This window comes from Copadichromis virginalis, linkage group LG7 (genome assembly GCF_057382275.1).
Source record: "Copadichromis virginalis isolate Kocher_CV1m ecotype Utaka linkage group LG7, C_Virginalis_male_GT1.1, whole genome shotgun sequence".
Lineage (NCBI taxonomy): Eukaryota > Metazoa > Chordata > Actinopteri > Cichliformes > Cichlidae > Copadichromis > Copadichromis virginalis.
The window spans coordinates 23,285,757-23,301,025 of NC_140624.1; the positions used below are offsets into that span (position 1 = coordinate 23,285,757).

General features: G+C 37.8%; 1 protein-coding gene across 2 annotated transcripts; it reads right to left on the reverse strand.

The window, feature by feature from the left end:
- Positions 1-9,189: 9,189 nt before the first annotated feature.
- LOC146705039 (uncharacterized) lies at positions 9,190-15,032 on the reverse strand. Of its 2 annotated transcripts, none has more exons than XM_085462575.1 (9): positions 14,418-15,032; positions 13,964-14,149; positions 13,684-13,823; positions 12,820-13,000; positions 12,153-12,733; positions 11,940-12,063; positions 10,987-11,061; positions 10,635-10,787; positions 9,190-10,106 (listed from the first exon to the last, which is right to left on the reverse strand). In XM_085462575.1, the coding sequence occupies exons 2-9, from the start codon at positions 14,129-14,131 to the stop codon at positions 9,903-9,905; spliced, it is 1,626 nt and encodes a 541-aa protein (XP_085318701.1). In that variant the 5' UTR covers positions 14,132-14,149; positions 14,418-15,032; the 3' UTR covers positions 9,190-9,902. The 2 variants fall into 2 exon arrangements, with proteins under 2 accessions (XP_085318701.1, XP_085318700.1); XM_085462574.1 differs by having other exon boundaries at positions 13,952-14,149.
- Between the last annotated feature and the right edge of the window lie 237 nt (positions 15,033-15,269).

The window sequence follows — 15,269 nt, forward strand, 5'->3', positions numbered from 1 at the left end:
TGATTAGCGTCACCGCTGTCTCGGTGGAGTTTAATAAACTCGGCCGTCTGCTTCTTGCTATCTAAAATATAACCAGACACTGGTGTAAATTCTCGACTGTCTCATACTTCTGTTTAATAAGTTTTCTGTTTGACGTTTAGTCAGCTGTGTGAAAACCAAGGAGGAACCCACCCGGGGGATTAATAGTTTTATTTTATCTAATCTAATAACTTTAATCTCAGCCAAACCGATTTACTCACGAACAAACAAAACACTGAAAAAAGCCCAACAATAACATTTTTAGGTTGTCTAAGTGACTTATATATATTATGTTTAACCCGAGCAGCGAAACTCCGCGGTGATCTGAAAATGATGTGCCGGGAGTTGTGCCGCTCTCGGCCGCATCAGTAACCCTCGAGCTCCCGGCTAGCTGTCGAGCTGGTGGGTAGCAGACGCCTCTGAAAACGTCGAAGCACTTTTGCAAATATGGGATATCTTGATAAACCGAGCAGATATTTGATGTTTACACAACTACTTTCTCGCCTGAAAATATGTTAAAAGTTTATTTTGTGACCCAGAAAGATTAGTATGAGTAATTTTAAAACTTAGTAGCGGCCGCCATTGCTGGAAACTGGAGTTTGGCTGGGCCGCGCTATGAATTCTGGGATATGGTAGTAATTTGGACAGCCTTCGGCGCGTCGCTGTGACGTAATTGGTCTACAAATGCGGCCTCAGGAGGATGCAGCCCATGAATTGTATAATATAATCGCAGTATAATCGCAGACTTTGCGGTTAGAAAATTGCACTTGATCATGTCGCGATATTATCGCAAATGCGATATATCGTTCAGCCCTACTTGTTTTTGTCCCATTCTGTAACTGTGACTGAAGAATGATTCATATTTATTTATTGCTGTGGTTAGTCAGCTTAAGGAAACTTAGTTAAAGAGCAAAAACCTATTTTTTCTGCCAGGACTGGCCTTCCATATAAACCATGATTTACCTTCTTGCCGTGCTTACTCTGATGTTTTCCTGTTTTGGTTTCAGGGAAAAGGAATGGCAGTGATATGATGTGGAAAACATTTTGCTGATTTTTAGTTACACACTTTATCAGCTGCACAGCTCAAAGTACTGAAGCAATATAGCAACAATAAAAACACTGATTGAAGCATCAGTCATACTCCTCACATCCAATGAAACTGATTCAGACAAACAATCCATCTCCTTCAGTGTCAGCCTTCACACAAAATGTGACACTTACAGCCTGTAAATCACCCTGAAATAGCTTTGATTTCACAGGCACTAACTCCAGCCAACAACAATGAATATTCTTCAGACTACAACAGCATTTTTGTATCCACGGACCCTCTTGCTGGTTCATTCTGGGCATTTTAGGTCTATTTATTTGATCTTGTTCTGTGTAAAAAAAAAAAAAAAAGTCAGATGTTCTTGTGTTTTATTGGTGAAGGTTGTCTAGACTTGGCTGCACTTGTATTGTCAGGCTTTTACAAAAACAATTACGACACTGTTTAAAGCCTTAATTTGGGGTTGTGGCTTTGGGGTATTTACATAAGTTTATTCATTGTTGTGACGATTTGATTAAAGGCAAAAAATCCAGGATTGCCATGTGGTTTCATTTAAACATTACATTCCATTTATATTTTGAAATGCATTCAAAACGTCCAAGTTCGTGAGCGCTGTCAGTCAATTCTAAAGTGAATCATGTTTCCAAATCACCTTTTCCAGACTCTAAAGTACTTTCATCTTGTTTACTTTAGGACTGTAGATTTATACCATTTTTTAAAAAGCCATAACAATGAAATGAAAACAACCTGACCAAATTTCTATATGTGGGTTCAAATCTATTCATATTGCATGGCATATGGACTGAATGTGCTTTTGGAATGTTTACTAAATTATCTTCTTTCCATTCAGTGATGTTTGGAGATCACATTTCCAGAAAATCAGCTTGCATGAGGAAAAAATAATTGGAACCAGATAACTTCATGTTTTGGGAATTTAGATGAGGACTGAAATCACCAACACATCGCAAGAAATTCTTTAACTCCCTCATCAGAACAAAAGAGAGATTAATATTTCATACTGGGGAAATGTGCTAGCCCCAATCACTCCTAATCCCAAACTATTAGCTAGAAATCTAATAAGCATTGGTGGCTAAACATTTGATGCATCAGCTATTCATCAGTGCAAAACATAAAATTTAAATAAAAATCCATTTTCTGTCATGCTTCTTATTTACAGTGGACATTCCCATAGCAATGAGAAATTCCTCTATTCTACTTCCAAGGTGAGCACACAGTGAAGGACCCAGCCATCCATGGAAGCTTTTAATCAAAAACCATTTCTCCTGAGCTGATCAACACGTGGCTGTAAAGAAGCTTTCATGTGCCCACAAAACTACACATACCAGGAAACACGTTACTCTCCCCAGCTGGGTACACACATGAAACTTCAAAGGGTACCATAGCACTGTCAGCAACATCATTATATACTGACTGTGCACGAGGAAACCTTCTAGAAGATTTCTGTTGATTCTGTGAAATAAGATTATCTGCTATGTATGACATGGGAAATTTTATGTTGAACTTAAACTGGTGAACTGTTGAACTAATTGTCAGATAAATTAGGTCAGTGCTTGCTGAAAGTCATTGCCGTTAGGTAGCCTACTTTCCAGTAATCTATCTTGTAGGCGTAATATTTATATGACCCTGATTCATCATGCATTTTAGATGTGGTTTGGTTTAGCTTGTGAAATATACTTAGACTTCTCCAGATGCTTTAGTCATCATAGCTTAGCATGATTTAATTTATACAAAGAACTCTTGCAGTATCAAGAACGCACACTCTCTGTACTTTGATTTCATTGGAGTTGCACATAAGAAAGTCCAGAATGAAAGATCCCCTGAAGTGCTGTAGTCCAAAAATGCTGGTTTTGAGGAAGGGAACCATTTTGATTTTACGAATAAAACCACCAAAACCAGTTTTCATTTTAGGTTTTGACGTCTAGTTATTATTGGTAAATGTGTGCCACCAAAGGACTCTTTTTCTGTTTGAAGTCCTTAATTGAAAATTGGGCATGCATTAGCAGAATGCTATATGCAAGAAAGGAAACAAAAAAACTAACAAATATCAAACAAACAAATTTCTTATGATCAGCATAACCAAGCTTTATGGGAGCTATTTAAAAAATCATTTGTGTATCTTAGCTTCACTTTAGATTCTTAAACCTTACTTAAGTGCAACTAAATGATGAATAGATGTATAAATACGCCTATTGAAAAACAATAAAAACATGAACATATTCACTGGAGCTGCTTTGCTATCTTAGTTTAGCTTTCTTTTATTTATTTATTTATTTATTTATTTATTTATTTATTTATTAACCTTTATTATTTATTAACCAGGAAGATCCCATTGAGATTAAAAACCTCTTTTTCAAGGGAGACCTGGCCAAGATAGGCAGCAGCAGATGTCTCACAGTTACAGAAATTACTCAAACACAGGCAGCAACAACACACATGCAACAATAAGTGAAAGAATACAAATAAAATAAAAAATTAAATTCAAATAAAAATAAAAATAAAAAAGTCAGTTAAAATGACAATCAATCTAATTGAAACAGTTACATGTTATGGACTTGGCCTCAAGGATTTGTAGTTTAGATTTAAAAGCACTTAATGAAATGAATTCAGTCATTTTCCATTCCTTCTGCAGTTTGTTCCAGGCCAAGGGTGCTAAATGGACAAAAGCTCTTTTACCAAGTTCAGTTCGGGCAAATGGAACAGAAAGCAACAAGTAGCCATGCGGACGAAGAGAATACCGATCAGCATGTTTCATTCTTTCTTTCTTTAAATGCTTAGAAAATTTCATCTTAACAAAATAAAGTTCAAAGTGTTTACATGTATTTTAAAAAAAATGAAAATACTAGACCAGAACATGAATTTAAAATGTTCGTTGCAGCCGCATTATGGTATTAGCTTCATATCTGTAGCTAGCAGTTTAGCTAGGTTTATTTTCATGTAGCATAGTTTTTTTAAACTCTCTCTGTATATGTAGAGTTATTTAGTGTCTTGGGATAATTTAAGTAGACTAATCTGATATAGATAAGCGGGGAAAAATTGCAAATAGGTAGTTAATTAGCTCAATTTAGCTATGCTGCTAATTATCGCATCATGGCTAACAGCAACTTGGCTACCAGTCAATGACATTCATGGCAGGTGAAACAGCCTTCTCAGTTTCTACGGGAGCAGTTTGACTCCACAGCAATCCATATTTAACTTTGTATCTTTTACATTTGTTTTTCCATTTATATTTCTGTGACTCTTTATGGATCGGCCATTTGTTAAAAGGTGTTACCCATACACCAAACTTTAAAATACATCTTGCTGTCTTAATTTTAACGAACCTTAACAGTTTCACTCATAGGGTCGTGTGTAAAGGGTCGTCTTGGGTCCCCTCGAGCTTTTACGCTTACTATTTGTAAAAACTGGATTGTGTGAAGCTACAAGCCGGTGTGTTTTATTTATTATTAGGCTACATTTAATTCTATATCCAAGGCTCAAAATTTTGTTGTTAGCTTGCTTAGCTTTACTCAGTAACTTAGTAATATGTCCAGAATTAAAATATTAAACTAAAATGTTTAGTTAGTCTGTTTAATTTATTTAATTCGTTTAGTATTAGGTTAACCAAATATGTGTGAAATATTGAAGCATAATAAAGGAAAAATTAGCTAAGAGGCAGAGACATTAATGGACAATTGTGAAACAGTATACTGACCTCCAGCCAGTCCTACCACACATTATAAATAAGCAACATTTAACAATCAACACATACTTTAACTTTAAATCAGATGAATACATGATTGTCCAGATCTACTAAACCATTTCGTCAAAATGTGCAAAAGCTTCACGCAGCTGCAGATGGTGGAAGAACTGATGGCACTGGGGAAAAAACTAAATAAAATTACTGCTGATTCATCCCTTTCGGGGGAGAAACAGCAAAATCCTTTGACTTTGCTTGTGGAAAACGTGGTTCTCATTTCAACAGGAACACCATCAATGGGCTGAGATGGCAACTATCAATCTTTCTAACAGAGGTTTCACTTAGTGATTGTTTCAAGAAACCAGAGTGACTTTGGTGTTTAAAACAATACCCATAAATCCAGACATGCCAAATGTCTGTTGGTCTAGTTTTAGTTATCCAGTCAGACAAACTCTCATAAACATCTTGAATATGTTACTGCACTGAACGTCAGGCTCAGACTGGATAGATGAAGTGCACAGGCAGCGGTTAACCAACCCACTGACTTCATATGATGTTTCTGTACTGGCCCGCTTCTTTTTCCTTTTCTTTTACCCCCAAATTTTAGTTCCCAAATTTAGTCATAAGAAAAAATCCTCATAATGTTTCCATCATGAGGATTGAATTATGAAGTGAGATGGGCAATGGTGATTAATGGTGTGTTACTGGTCTGTGAGCTTTTTTTTTTTCTTTTTTTTAATTTAAAGCATTAAAATATCTATGCTGAGCCCCAAAAAATGTCAGAGATGATGAGCAGCAGGATCTCCTTTGTTCTGGACAACATAAAAAAATTAGGTAAATTTTGGCTTTACACAGCCAGCTTGATGCACTACAGCATTATCTTCATAAAAGGTGGTACATCCTTTCCAAGAGGGTGTAATAAACCAAATCAGCTATGCTCTCAGTAGCATCCAAAGTCAACAGCATGCACTTACTCCACTCCCAGACACAATAATTCAGTATTTTCATGCAGTAGCTAACCAGGAATGTGAGTGAGGAAGGGAGTCTAAACCACCCTAAATAACACAAAAAGCAAGAGCAAATCATGCAGCAGCTTTTTGGAGGAACGATACATCTTTAACTGTTCTAAAGTGACAATGCTCTTATGATGAATCAAAACTATCAGAGGTACAATCAGGGCTAATGGCTGCTGTTGAGTTTGATCTAAACATTAGATTTAGGTCTTATCTCAGAGACGATATTCTCCATTGCAGCTGGAGGTATGTCAGCATTTTCCTCCTTTTTATACGTTGGTGATTCACCCAGCTTCAGACAGACAGAGTGAGGGGGGCTTTGATGTTATTAAATGAAACATCTGGACACGGGAAAAAAGAAGGAGAAAGAAGAACTGACGAAAGAAAGAAAACAAGAAGGCGACACGTGACTAAGGTTTAATGAACTGAACAAAGGAGATTTCCAAAGTCATTAAACCTCCTGTTAAGGACATCCCAAGGTCAGTTTATGCTATTTTACCTTAAATTAGCCACAGCGATGGCGACCCTGAAAAGCTCGCTCTCATCCCTTTCTGTATGCTTTCTTTCAGTGGCTGACAAATTTTAGATGTGCACACAGATCAAAGATATTGTTTATAATGGGACCACAGTGGGTTTTATCAGTGGTTGCAACAGATTTTGTCCATTTGAAAGCCTTTCATTGGGTTTATAGAGTGCAGGCACTCATGCAGCATTCACAGAGCTGCTTTCATCACTGATTATACATAAGAGCATTTTGACAATAGACTATAAAAGCATGAGCTTGATGCTCTCTTATGTTTGGCAAATTACAATGAGCTGCAGGAAGGAAGAACAGCAAGAACAAAATGTCCTGAAACATTACACGTTTAAGAGCTGAAAAATTGAAAACCACAATCAGAAAATGACAACAACACAGAGCGAGCCAGCCACCAAGCAGGGCAGCAGAGTCCAGGAGAAACACAGGCTGTCAGGTTTGGCAGACGGATCCACAGCATGATTTTAATGTAAAAATCACCAGGAAGTATCCAAAGACTGTCTGTATCGTTTAAGAAAAAATATATATGGTCAAAAAGAATTAGTGAAGACTGCTGTAAAACAGTGTATTCTGTCAAGGGAGTAAGGGTTTGGGAAAGAATTAGCAAGGAACTGAGAATAAATTGCCGTGACATCATAATTCAGGATGACTAGGGGGAAGTACTGGCATGAATGAATTTTGAAATTAGTCTCATTGTAGCTTCTTTTATTTATGCTGCTTGTCCATCCATCCATTTATCCATCCATCTATTCTCTTCTACTTATCCTTATCTGGGTTGCCGGCAGGCTGGAACCGATCCCATCTACCATAGGGAGAGGGGGGGCGGGGTACACCCTGGACAGGTCGCTAATCTGACCCAGGACTAGTTGCTGATAGGGCTAGTAATCTTAGTCTTAGTATATCTGACATCTGATTGTTTATTGTCAAGCAAACATCTGTTGCAAAATAATTCAACATGTCAATGTTACAATTTTGGTTTTAACAATTATACAGTTATACAAATACTGAATTTCTCTTTGTTGCATATGTTACAACAACTTCATTTTAACTACATGCCTCATGTTATTGTTACTTTTTTATTCCGTTTTTATGGTAAGTCTCCCTTCACACAGAGAAGTACAGCAATGGATAAATTGATGTTTATTAAACAATTTGCTAATTAATATTTATTATCTATCAGTTAATTAGCAAGAATAATTGTTAGATTTCCAGGTTGTGGAAAAAAATGACAGTATATTTGTAATTATGCTTGTGGATAATAACCAGATAAACAGGTTGAAGCACTACAATAATGCAATGCAATAGGTTTTGTAATAAACTGAAGTATTGTTTTGTACTCTGACACAACCACAGCTGTTTCAAAGTAAAATGCACATACTATGCATAACTTATGCTGCAAAAGTAACTCTTGCTGGCAGATAGTACAGCAGATAGCGTGGTTGTTTTTGAAGCACTTTCCTCCAGCCTTCACTGGGTTTTACTGGCTTGGCTCTGCATGATGTCATTTGAGGAGCTCGAGCCACTGTCTCATATTTCTGAAACACTTGGCAGCTTGTTGTGTGCAGACTGTCCAGACAGCATGATTTTTTACCAGTTAGTGTCAAGTAGGTTAAATCAAAATGATTACTGCGAAAAATAAGTTATAGTATTAAAATAAGTTTTGATATCACCTAATCAGTGTTCATTTTGCTAGTGTTGAGGGGAAATTGTAGACTGAAACGTGCCCCGCTTAGATAAACCCTGGCTCCTCCTCTAATTTCTCAATCGGCGCTTGAATAAAGACACCTGAAGCCCATTGCTCAATCCCCCCTTGACTTTCGGGTTGTATTTTTGTGGGGAAGTTGATTTATTGTACACTCACTATCCAAAGTATGTTTAGTAACTCCCTTTTTTGTTTTGGTTACTGGTGTTTGTGGACCAGTGGAGGTTCACCCCGTGGTGACCCTGTGTTATGCTGCCCTCTGCTTGATGGTGGTGAGTACGGTTGCAGCAATTAAGGTGGCAAATCAGACTGTAGGAGAGTGGACCCCAGATACAACACCCCCCTCCTCCTTCACACACACACACAGACTGGTTTATCTCTGCTGCTAGTTTAAGGCAATTAGCGGCCCTGGACACTCGCTTGCCTGGCTAGCTGCTGTTAACCATTTTTGTGCTGTTATTGTAATTTTTTAAGAAACATAATAAAGTAACTTAATTATTGAAACTCTGTTGTTTTTGTTTGGGCTTTTTCTTCATTGCAGCTCCAATCTCATTTCTTGATTTCTTTATTTTTATTCTTTATTTGTTACTTTTACTGTCAGCTGGTAATATAATCAAGCTTTAGATTATAATTTAGATAAATATTTCCAAAGTTGCAATTCTCTGGTTGAACACACTGGTAAAAATCCAGACATTAGTTTTACTTTTTCTCCATTTTATATTAACTGTTTTTCGTTTTGAGGCAGAATTTTATTGATTTAATACATCACTTGCTGCCTTTTCGGGCTTTACATCTTTTTTTTTTTTCTTTTACTTGTCATAAATTATGAAACTGAATGCTGTCATGGATGAGGATTTATTTTTATGTGAAGTCTAACCACACAATAAGACGAAGGCAGAGCAACTGTAGGTATTAAGAAAGAAAGTGGATAGATAAAGATGAAAGTTGATAGATAAGATGGTATAAATGGGGAGTGGGACACAAAAGCCTCTTGTGCTATAATGGACTCACTGTCAATAGCATAATTTGCACTGAGGGTACATTCAAAACAGATGTCCTTCCAGTGTTAAGTCTTACACGGGCTCCCCCTGCTGGGGAAAGTTTGTGATAACTGCAGAAGCACAATAACCAACAATCAACCAAAACCATTTTAATGATATTTATTTGTCATCAAACCCACATTGCTGGGATGTATGCCACATGTGCCAATGCACCATTATGAAGTAGTTTTTATGAAAAGGTGGAAAGCCTTCTGTCTACTGTATAAAGTATACTTGCATCACCTAAAATCAGTGTTGAGCAGTGATTTAACAATAACAGAGTTAAAGTAGACCTATTGTGCTCATTTACAACTCAATTTGTATTTTTAGTCTTTACGAGAGTAATGCTGGGCCTATGAGCAGCTCCTCAAATAAGCCATTTAGCTTGGTTCTTCTATCAAGCTAATGTTCTTCTGGTTGGCTACCACTCATAAACAGAGGTCAGCCAATCAGAGATGTCAGAGATGTGTACCTGAGATTATATTAAGGATATTCCCTTTTATCAACATTATACCGAGCCAATAGTAAAACAAACAGCCTGAAACTGAGTATTTAAGGAAGCGATCAGGATAACTTTTACATAAGCTGATATTATTATTTAATATGAGCACTTTAATATGAAAATGATAAATCATGCAACTGATCTGATTTGACTGATTTCATTTAAAAACTGTAAATAGCATCTGTCTCTGTTTCATTCCATGAACATCCCTGAAAAATGTGACAAGTTTTCAGTTCCACGACATGTATTTTTAATATAAAAAACACAAGTTATTAATGTTATTGTCACAGTTTTTAAAGACTTAAATTTCAACATGTTTGAGAGGTGTAAGGAAATTAATAAATTGCAAGTTATAGGCAATATTTTTTCCCGCTAAAAACATTTCTCTTCTTTCTGGAGTTTTCCTTGTTCTTCCTGTGGAGCCACTGAAGGCGAGCTCTGTCTGTTGTGCCCTGGTTGGCTGATGGGAATGTCCGGTCTGGAATAATCTCCTTCAGTTTGCTCAAGAAAAACATCTCCAGGTTTCGACCAGCCTGAGCCACCTCTGAGTCTGGCTGCACAGCACAAGGAGAGAAAAAACAACCCACAGTGACCTATGATGAATTAGCTTACCAGAATAAAGTCATATTTGAGACCAAGCAGGTGCAAGGTGATCCTTCCAGATTCAAAATCAGATTTCTATTTTGGTTAAACTTATTTTAAAATACCTCAGCACTTACTTGATTACCATACAGTTTACACAAATATCCACGTTCCCATGGCATATTGTCTACTATGCCATAACCATGTACTCAGCACTGAGGAGAAAGAAAATCAAAGACTACAGATTTCCTCCAATATACATTATAATAACTGCCTTGGCTGTAAACATCTTCATTCCTGGTAGATATAAGTAGTAAATCCAGAGATTTGATTGATACTTGATTTGCAGATGAACACAACCTTGACTGGCAGGCCCCATGTGAAGAAAGAGGCCCAGCTTGCTGATACACGTGGAACTTATCTCCACAGACTGCAGTGCAGGAATAACTCAATTATACCAGAAATTAGGTCAAAGTGGGAAATCCGCTCATATTCCTTACGTAATTGAAAGTAGCGCAGTTCTTGAACATCAACAAGACGTCATCAACAAACTGCTCAGCAGTGAAGTAGTGGAGAGTGTTGCTCTTGTCCAGTTTCCTGCGGATCACTGACAGGTCGATGGGCCTTTTGATGATCTGGTAGTAGTTTCGAGCCTGGCACACGAGAGCATAGATTTGATGTAAGATCACAGAGGTGGAACATTTTACATCCTCAGTTAGGTTGTAACAATTTCGCTAACAGCGATGTCTTGTAGTTATTGCTGTATATATAAATATGCACTGTATATTTAAACCGTTTGGTGCTCATGTATGTCACATTACTGCTGAGGTGATTTGTTGTTGTTGGACTGACCAGAGGGCTGACAGGTTCATGGAAAGGAGCGCTGAGGATTTGACAGTATAACAGCAGAGTCAACTTCTCACATCTCTGCAGACAAAAGAGCAAAATCAGTTCAAGCTTCTTTACAGTGGAGCACAACACGGATTTATTACACAGGATAGAGGCGAGTGTGAAAACGCAGGCTGATCTGGTTTGTGTAATAAACATTGATAACCCTCACGTGACACGGTATTTTAGTCATTTATGGCCCAAATATATTTCACACAGGAATACTTTATTAATACTATACTGTTTTCTTTAATTATTACAGATATTATAAAGTGTTATTAATTATGGTTTTCAATAAATGGTAAATGGTTCTTATACAGCAAATTTTCTACTCTATTAAAGCACTCAAAGCACTTTGCACAGGAGATTGTTTGCTTCAGAAAAATCTGGATGCAATCCACTTAATTTTGGTGAGGGAGCAGTCTGGGCAGAGGGGGCAATAAACCAAGCTGTTTTCATCATCACTCTGGCCATTAATTGTCTAATAGAAAGCTTCTGCACCAATAAATATTACTGTTGTAAGTCTGTTAATCAATGTTGACCCCAAACTGGACTCAAAAACTGCAATAAAATCAAAGCTTAAACCTTAACAAATGTATATATATAGAGAGAGAGTCATAAATGAGTCTACACAACTTAAAATTGTGTGGATTCTTGCCACACCGGTGGATCAATTTCAGTTGGAGAGTAGCCCTTTAATAGTTAATAGTCCTTTAATTTCACAGTAAGTGTGTGTGACCTGGCGTCTTCACACTCTTCCCCAGACAGCTCTCTCACCAAAACTAAGTGAATTGTTTCCAGATTTGTCTGAACCAAACAATCTCCTGTAAGAAAGGATCAACATTTAAGGCCATCTTCACAGCAACAGAATGAAAATAAGCATTATAGCTTTAATTTAGGAATTAAACCAGCCTTACCCTCTGGTCCAGGTTGGATAGTGTATAAGGTGCCTTGACTCCCTCGCAGGAGTCCATGATCTCACAGTCGTAGGCCTCCACGGGCTCCTGCTCACTTCTACACAGAGTACACACCCAGTCACCTCTGTGGAATACACAGGACCACAGTCCATGAAAAAACACATTAAACCCATATGTCATATATCCAGATTTGTATGTTCACACAGCACTTACAGCGGGAAGCTGCTGAGAGGAGGTATATGACAGCCTATGTGATAAACTTTGGGGCAGCGGTCACAGCAGAGCAGCTCTCCTCCGTTCAGACAAACAGCGCAGAAATCTTCACTCTCCTCAGTCCCAGCCTCAGCTCCAGGCTGCTGGGTGGATGAGTCGGCCTGTTCTCCCAAGCATCTAATTTCACTTCTTTGATCTTCACCATCGTCCACTTGGATTATATCAACCACACATGTACTTTCAACTTCATCCTCCGGGGGCAGGCATTGGTCCTGATCTGCTTCTTCTTCTCCTGGATCCAGTTCAATAACCAGAGTCTGCTCTGGATCTGGATCCAGATAAAATGCTTCAGATTCAGCTTTCCCATCATCAGATCCACAATCAAACAGGATGTAAGGCTGATCTGGATTAGAGTCACAGTCAAAGCCTGAGTCCTGCTCTGGCTCTCCAGAAAGGGAGCTGTCAGGACAATATGGTTCAGTCCAGGATGTTGGACTGAGATCACATGGCTCTACTGGTTTAGGCTGGAATGATCCTTCAGTTAGCTCCAGTATATCTTCCTCAGTTTGACTGAATCCATTCTGTTAGCAGAGATCAAGACACAGAGGTTAAAAAAAAGAACTTATCTTTGTTGTACATGAAAGTGTTTAGACCTTCAGCTCTGTACCTGTTCAGAAATATTTAATGACACATTGTCACAGAGCTCAGCTTGTTTTTGGCAAGGCAGACGTTGCAAAGACACCACAGGCTGCAGTGATGATAAAGACACAGACTGGAAGTTCAGACGCTCCAGGCTCACTACAGGTATGCAGGAATTACCCAGAATCCTCTGGGCCTCTGGGTGAATCCTGTGAAATTGAAGGTGTCTTATGGCAGTGTCTTCAATTCCATTACCAAGATTATTTTCAGCATAAAGTCTCAGTGAGGCTAAATTTCTTAACCGGATTCACCCAAAAATGGAAAAAACAACACTGATAAAGAAATAGTTCAGCATTTTCCAAGACTTTGGAGAAGTTCATTGATAGGGCAAGCTTTTAAAAGTGATTATCAAAGGTTAGCATTAAGAGTGTAAAATTCATAAGAACATTTTCCATTTTAAACCCATGGAAAGAACAAACAAAAACAATCCTGCCTAAACATTGCTGCAGATCAAGAAAACCACTTTGAGGCAACAACATTCCCCAGTGCCTCCCCAAAAAAGGGCAATACACAACAGAAACAATTTAGGAACAGGCATGACAACGACCCCAAACCTATGTCACCCTGACTTTTGCTGGGCTTTATGATCATGCAGCTACAGAAACTATAAATAGCACTCAAGTCCAAATGAATGTATTCTACTACACTGTGGACCGTGGATATCTGTCACCATCTGATCTGGCAATAAAAGTGTCTATAAACTGGCTGCCCAGTCTGTAACGTACCAAAGCATAGATTGGTTTGGATAAAGAGGACTTTAGGTTCATCCATTGCTCTGTTGTCATCCTTTAAAATCAACATGGCTTTACCGCAGCATACTCCCCTTTTTTACCTTAATCTTCTCAATAAAGCTTTAACACTTTTGTCTGGAGGCCTTTCCCATTTTTCAGATGACGGAGATGTTGCTTTTGTTTTTCTCTCATAAGACTGGTTTGGCTCCTTTTCCACCTCACAGAATCCAGTCATGCTGACCTATTTTGTTTAAAAATTCAAAAAAAGAGACTTTGCATTATTTTCATCTTTCTAAAATCCCATTTACTCATCTCTCATTTACTACTAGTTGTAGTGATGAATCCCTCCTTCTTTAAAACATTGTTTACATCTATATTCACATGTTCTGCCCGGGGGGTTGGTTCCTCTGCTGTGGTTGCCAGATTTGGACCAGTCTCAGATGGCATGGCCTCCAGTGCCAGCCTTACCCTACACTTGGCTACCCATGGTAACATGGTGGCTCGCCTTTGTGGGAAGTTGCCATAGCGTCTGCGAGGCAAGTCTGCCATCTCCAGGAGACTGGGCCTCTTGGGGTGAAAAAACAGAAGAGAAAACAGAGAAGAAGCCGATGGTTTAAAATCTTCTGTGTGCTCAGTGTTTGACCGGGGGGGAAAAAGTACAAAACCATAAAAGAGGTAGATTAAGAATCAGCAATGTAACACTAATATAACTGCTCATTTGCACAAAGAGTAACTTTTACAACACAAAAAGAGACGTTATGAGCATAACAAAAAGTTACATCACATTAACGTACAGAAGGAATCAGGTATTAGGTGAATTATGATCAAACATTACCTCAGTTTGAAGCCAAGTGATGAAAAAACAAGATGTCTGCTTCAGAAAGTCAGGTGAATGTGTCCTCAGGTGGATGTGAGCTGAGCAGAAGAGAAATAGAAATGTTCCATGTGTCCAGTGTCAAGGGGAACTCAAATGATTTGATTGGTGGAGTGAAGATTCAGCCTCAGCCCCCTGATATTTCAGCACAGCTCACAAATAGAAACAGCAAACAGGTATTTAATATTTAATGCGTTTCCCAGTAATCATGTGATGCCTTTTTGTCCAGTAGGTAAAAGATATATTGAGGGTGTAAAAATAAAAGCTCTGCATGTAAATCAGCTATGAAAATATTTGTATATTGTAAAGCCAAAAACAATGTGACAGTGTGTGTGGTTGCTAATAAATCTGTAGCTCTATCAGTGGTTGGCCACAAAACAACCCCTATGCTTTATTTTCAAACTTTATTAATGACATAAAAAGATTTTGTTTACAAAACAGCTTTGTTTTGTAAAAATGATGGAATTCCTCTTTAACGTACAAACCAAAGTCTAAAAACGTTTGGACACTGTTCCATTCTGCTTTTATTTACAGTTTTGCACAATTCGCAAATCTCATATTTCATTTACACAGAAAAGCTATCAAATGATTAAATTGAGAAAAACTATCATTTATAATAAGATGATTTTGAATTTGAAGGCAGAAACACATCTCAACAAAGTTACATTAATGAAATGAAAAGTTAATATTTGTCTAAAATTGGTGCACTTTCTCGTTTTAAAGATTTAACGCGTTGTCTACAATCTGATTGTTGTGAACAAAATATGGGTTTTCAAGGTATTACAACTATTGCATTCTGTTTTATTTGCATTT

Bases quoted from the DNA above. Each gene is read 5' to 3' on its own strand.
- LOC146705039 (XM_085462574.1), bottom strand. From the start codon at position 14,131: ATGGCAGACTTGCCTCGCAGACGCTATGGCAACTTCCCACAAAGGCGA. The intron at 12,064-12,152 runs GTAAGTGCTGTG...TGTATTCCACAG, and splicing joins CCTCTCAGCAGCTTCCCGCT to AGGTGACTGGGTGTGTACTC. The intron at 10,788-10,986 runs GTCAGTCCAACA...CTCGTGTGCCAG, and splicing joins ATGAACCTGTCAGCCCTCTG to GCTCGAAACTACTACCAGAT.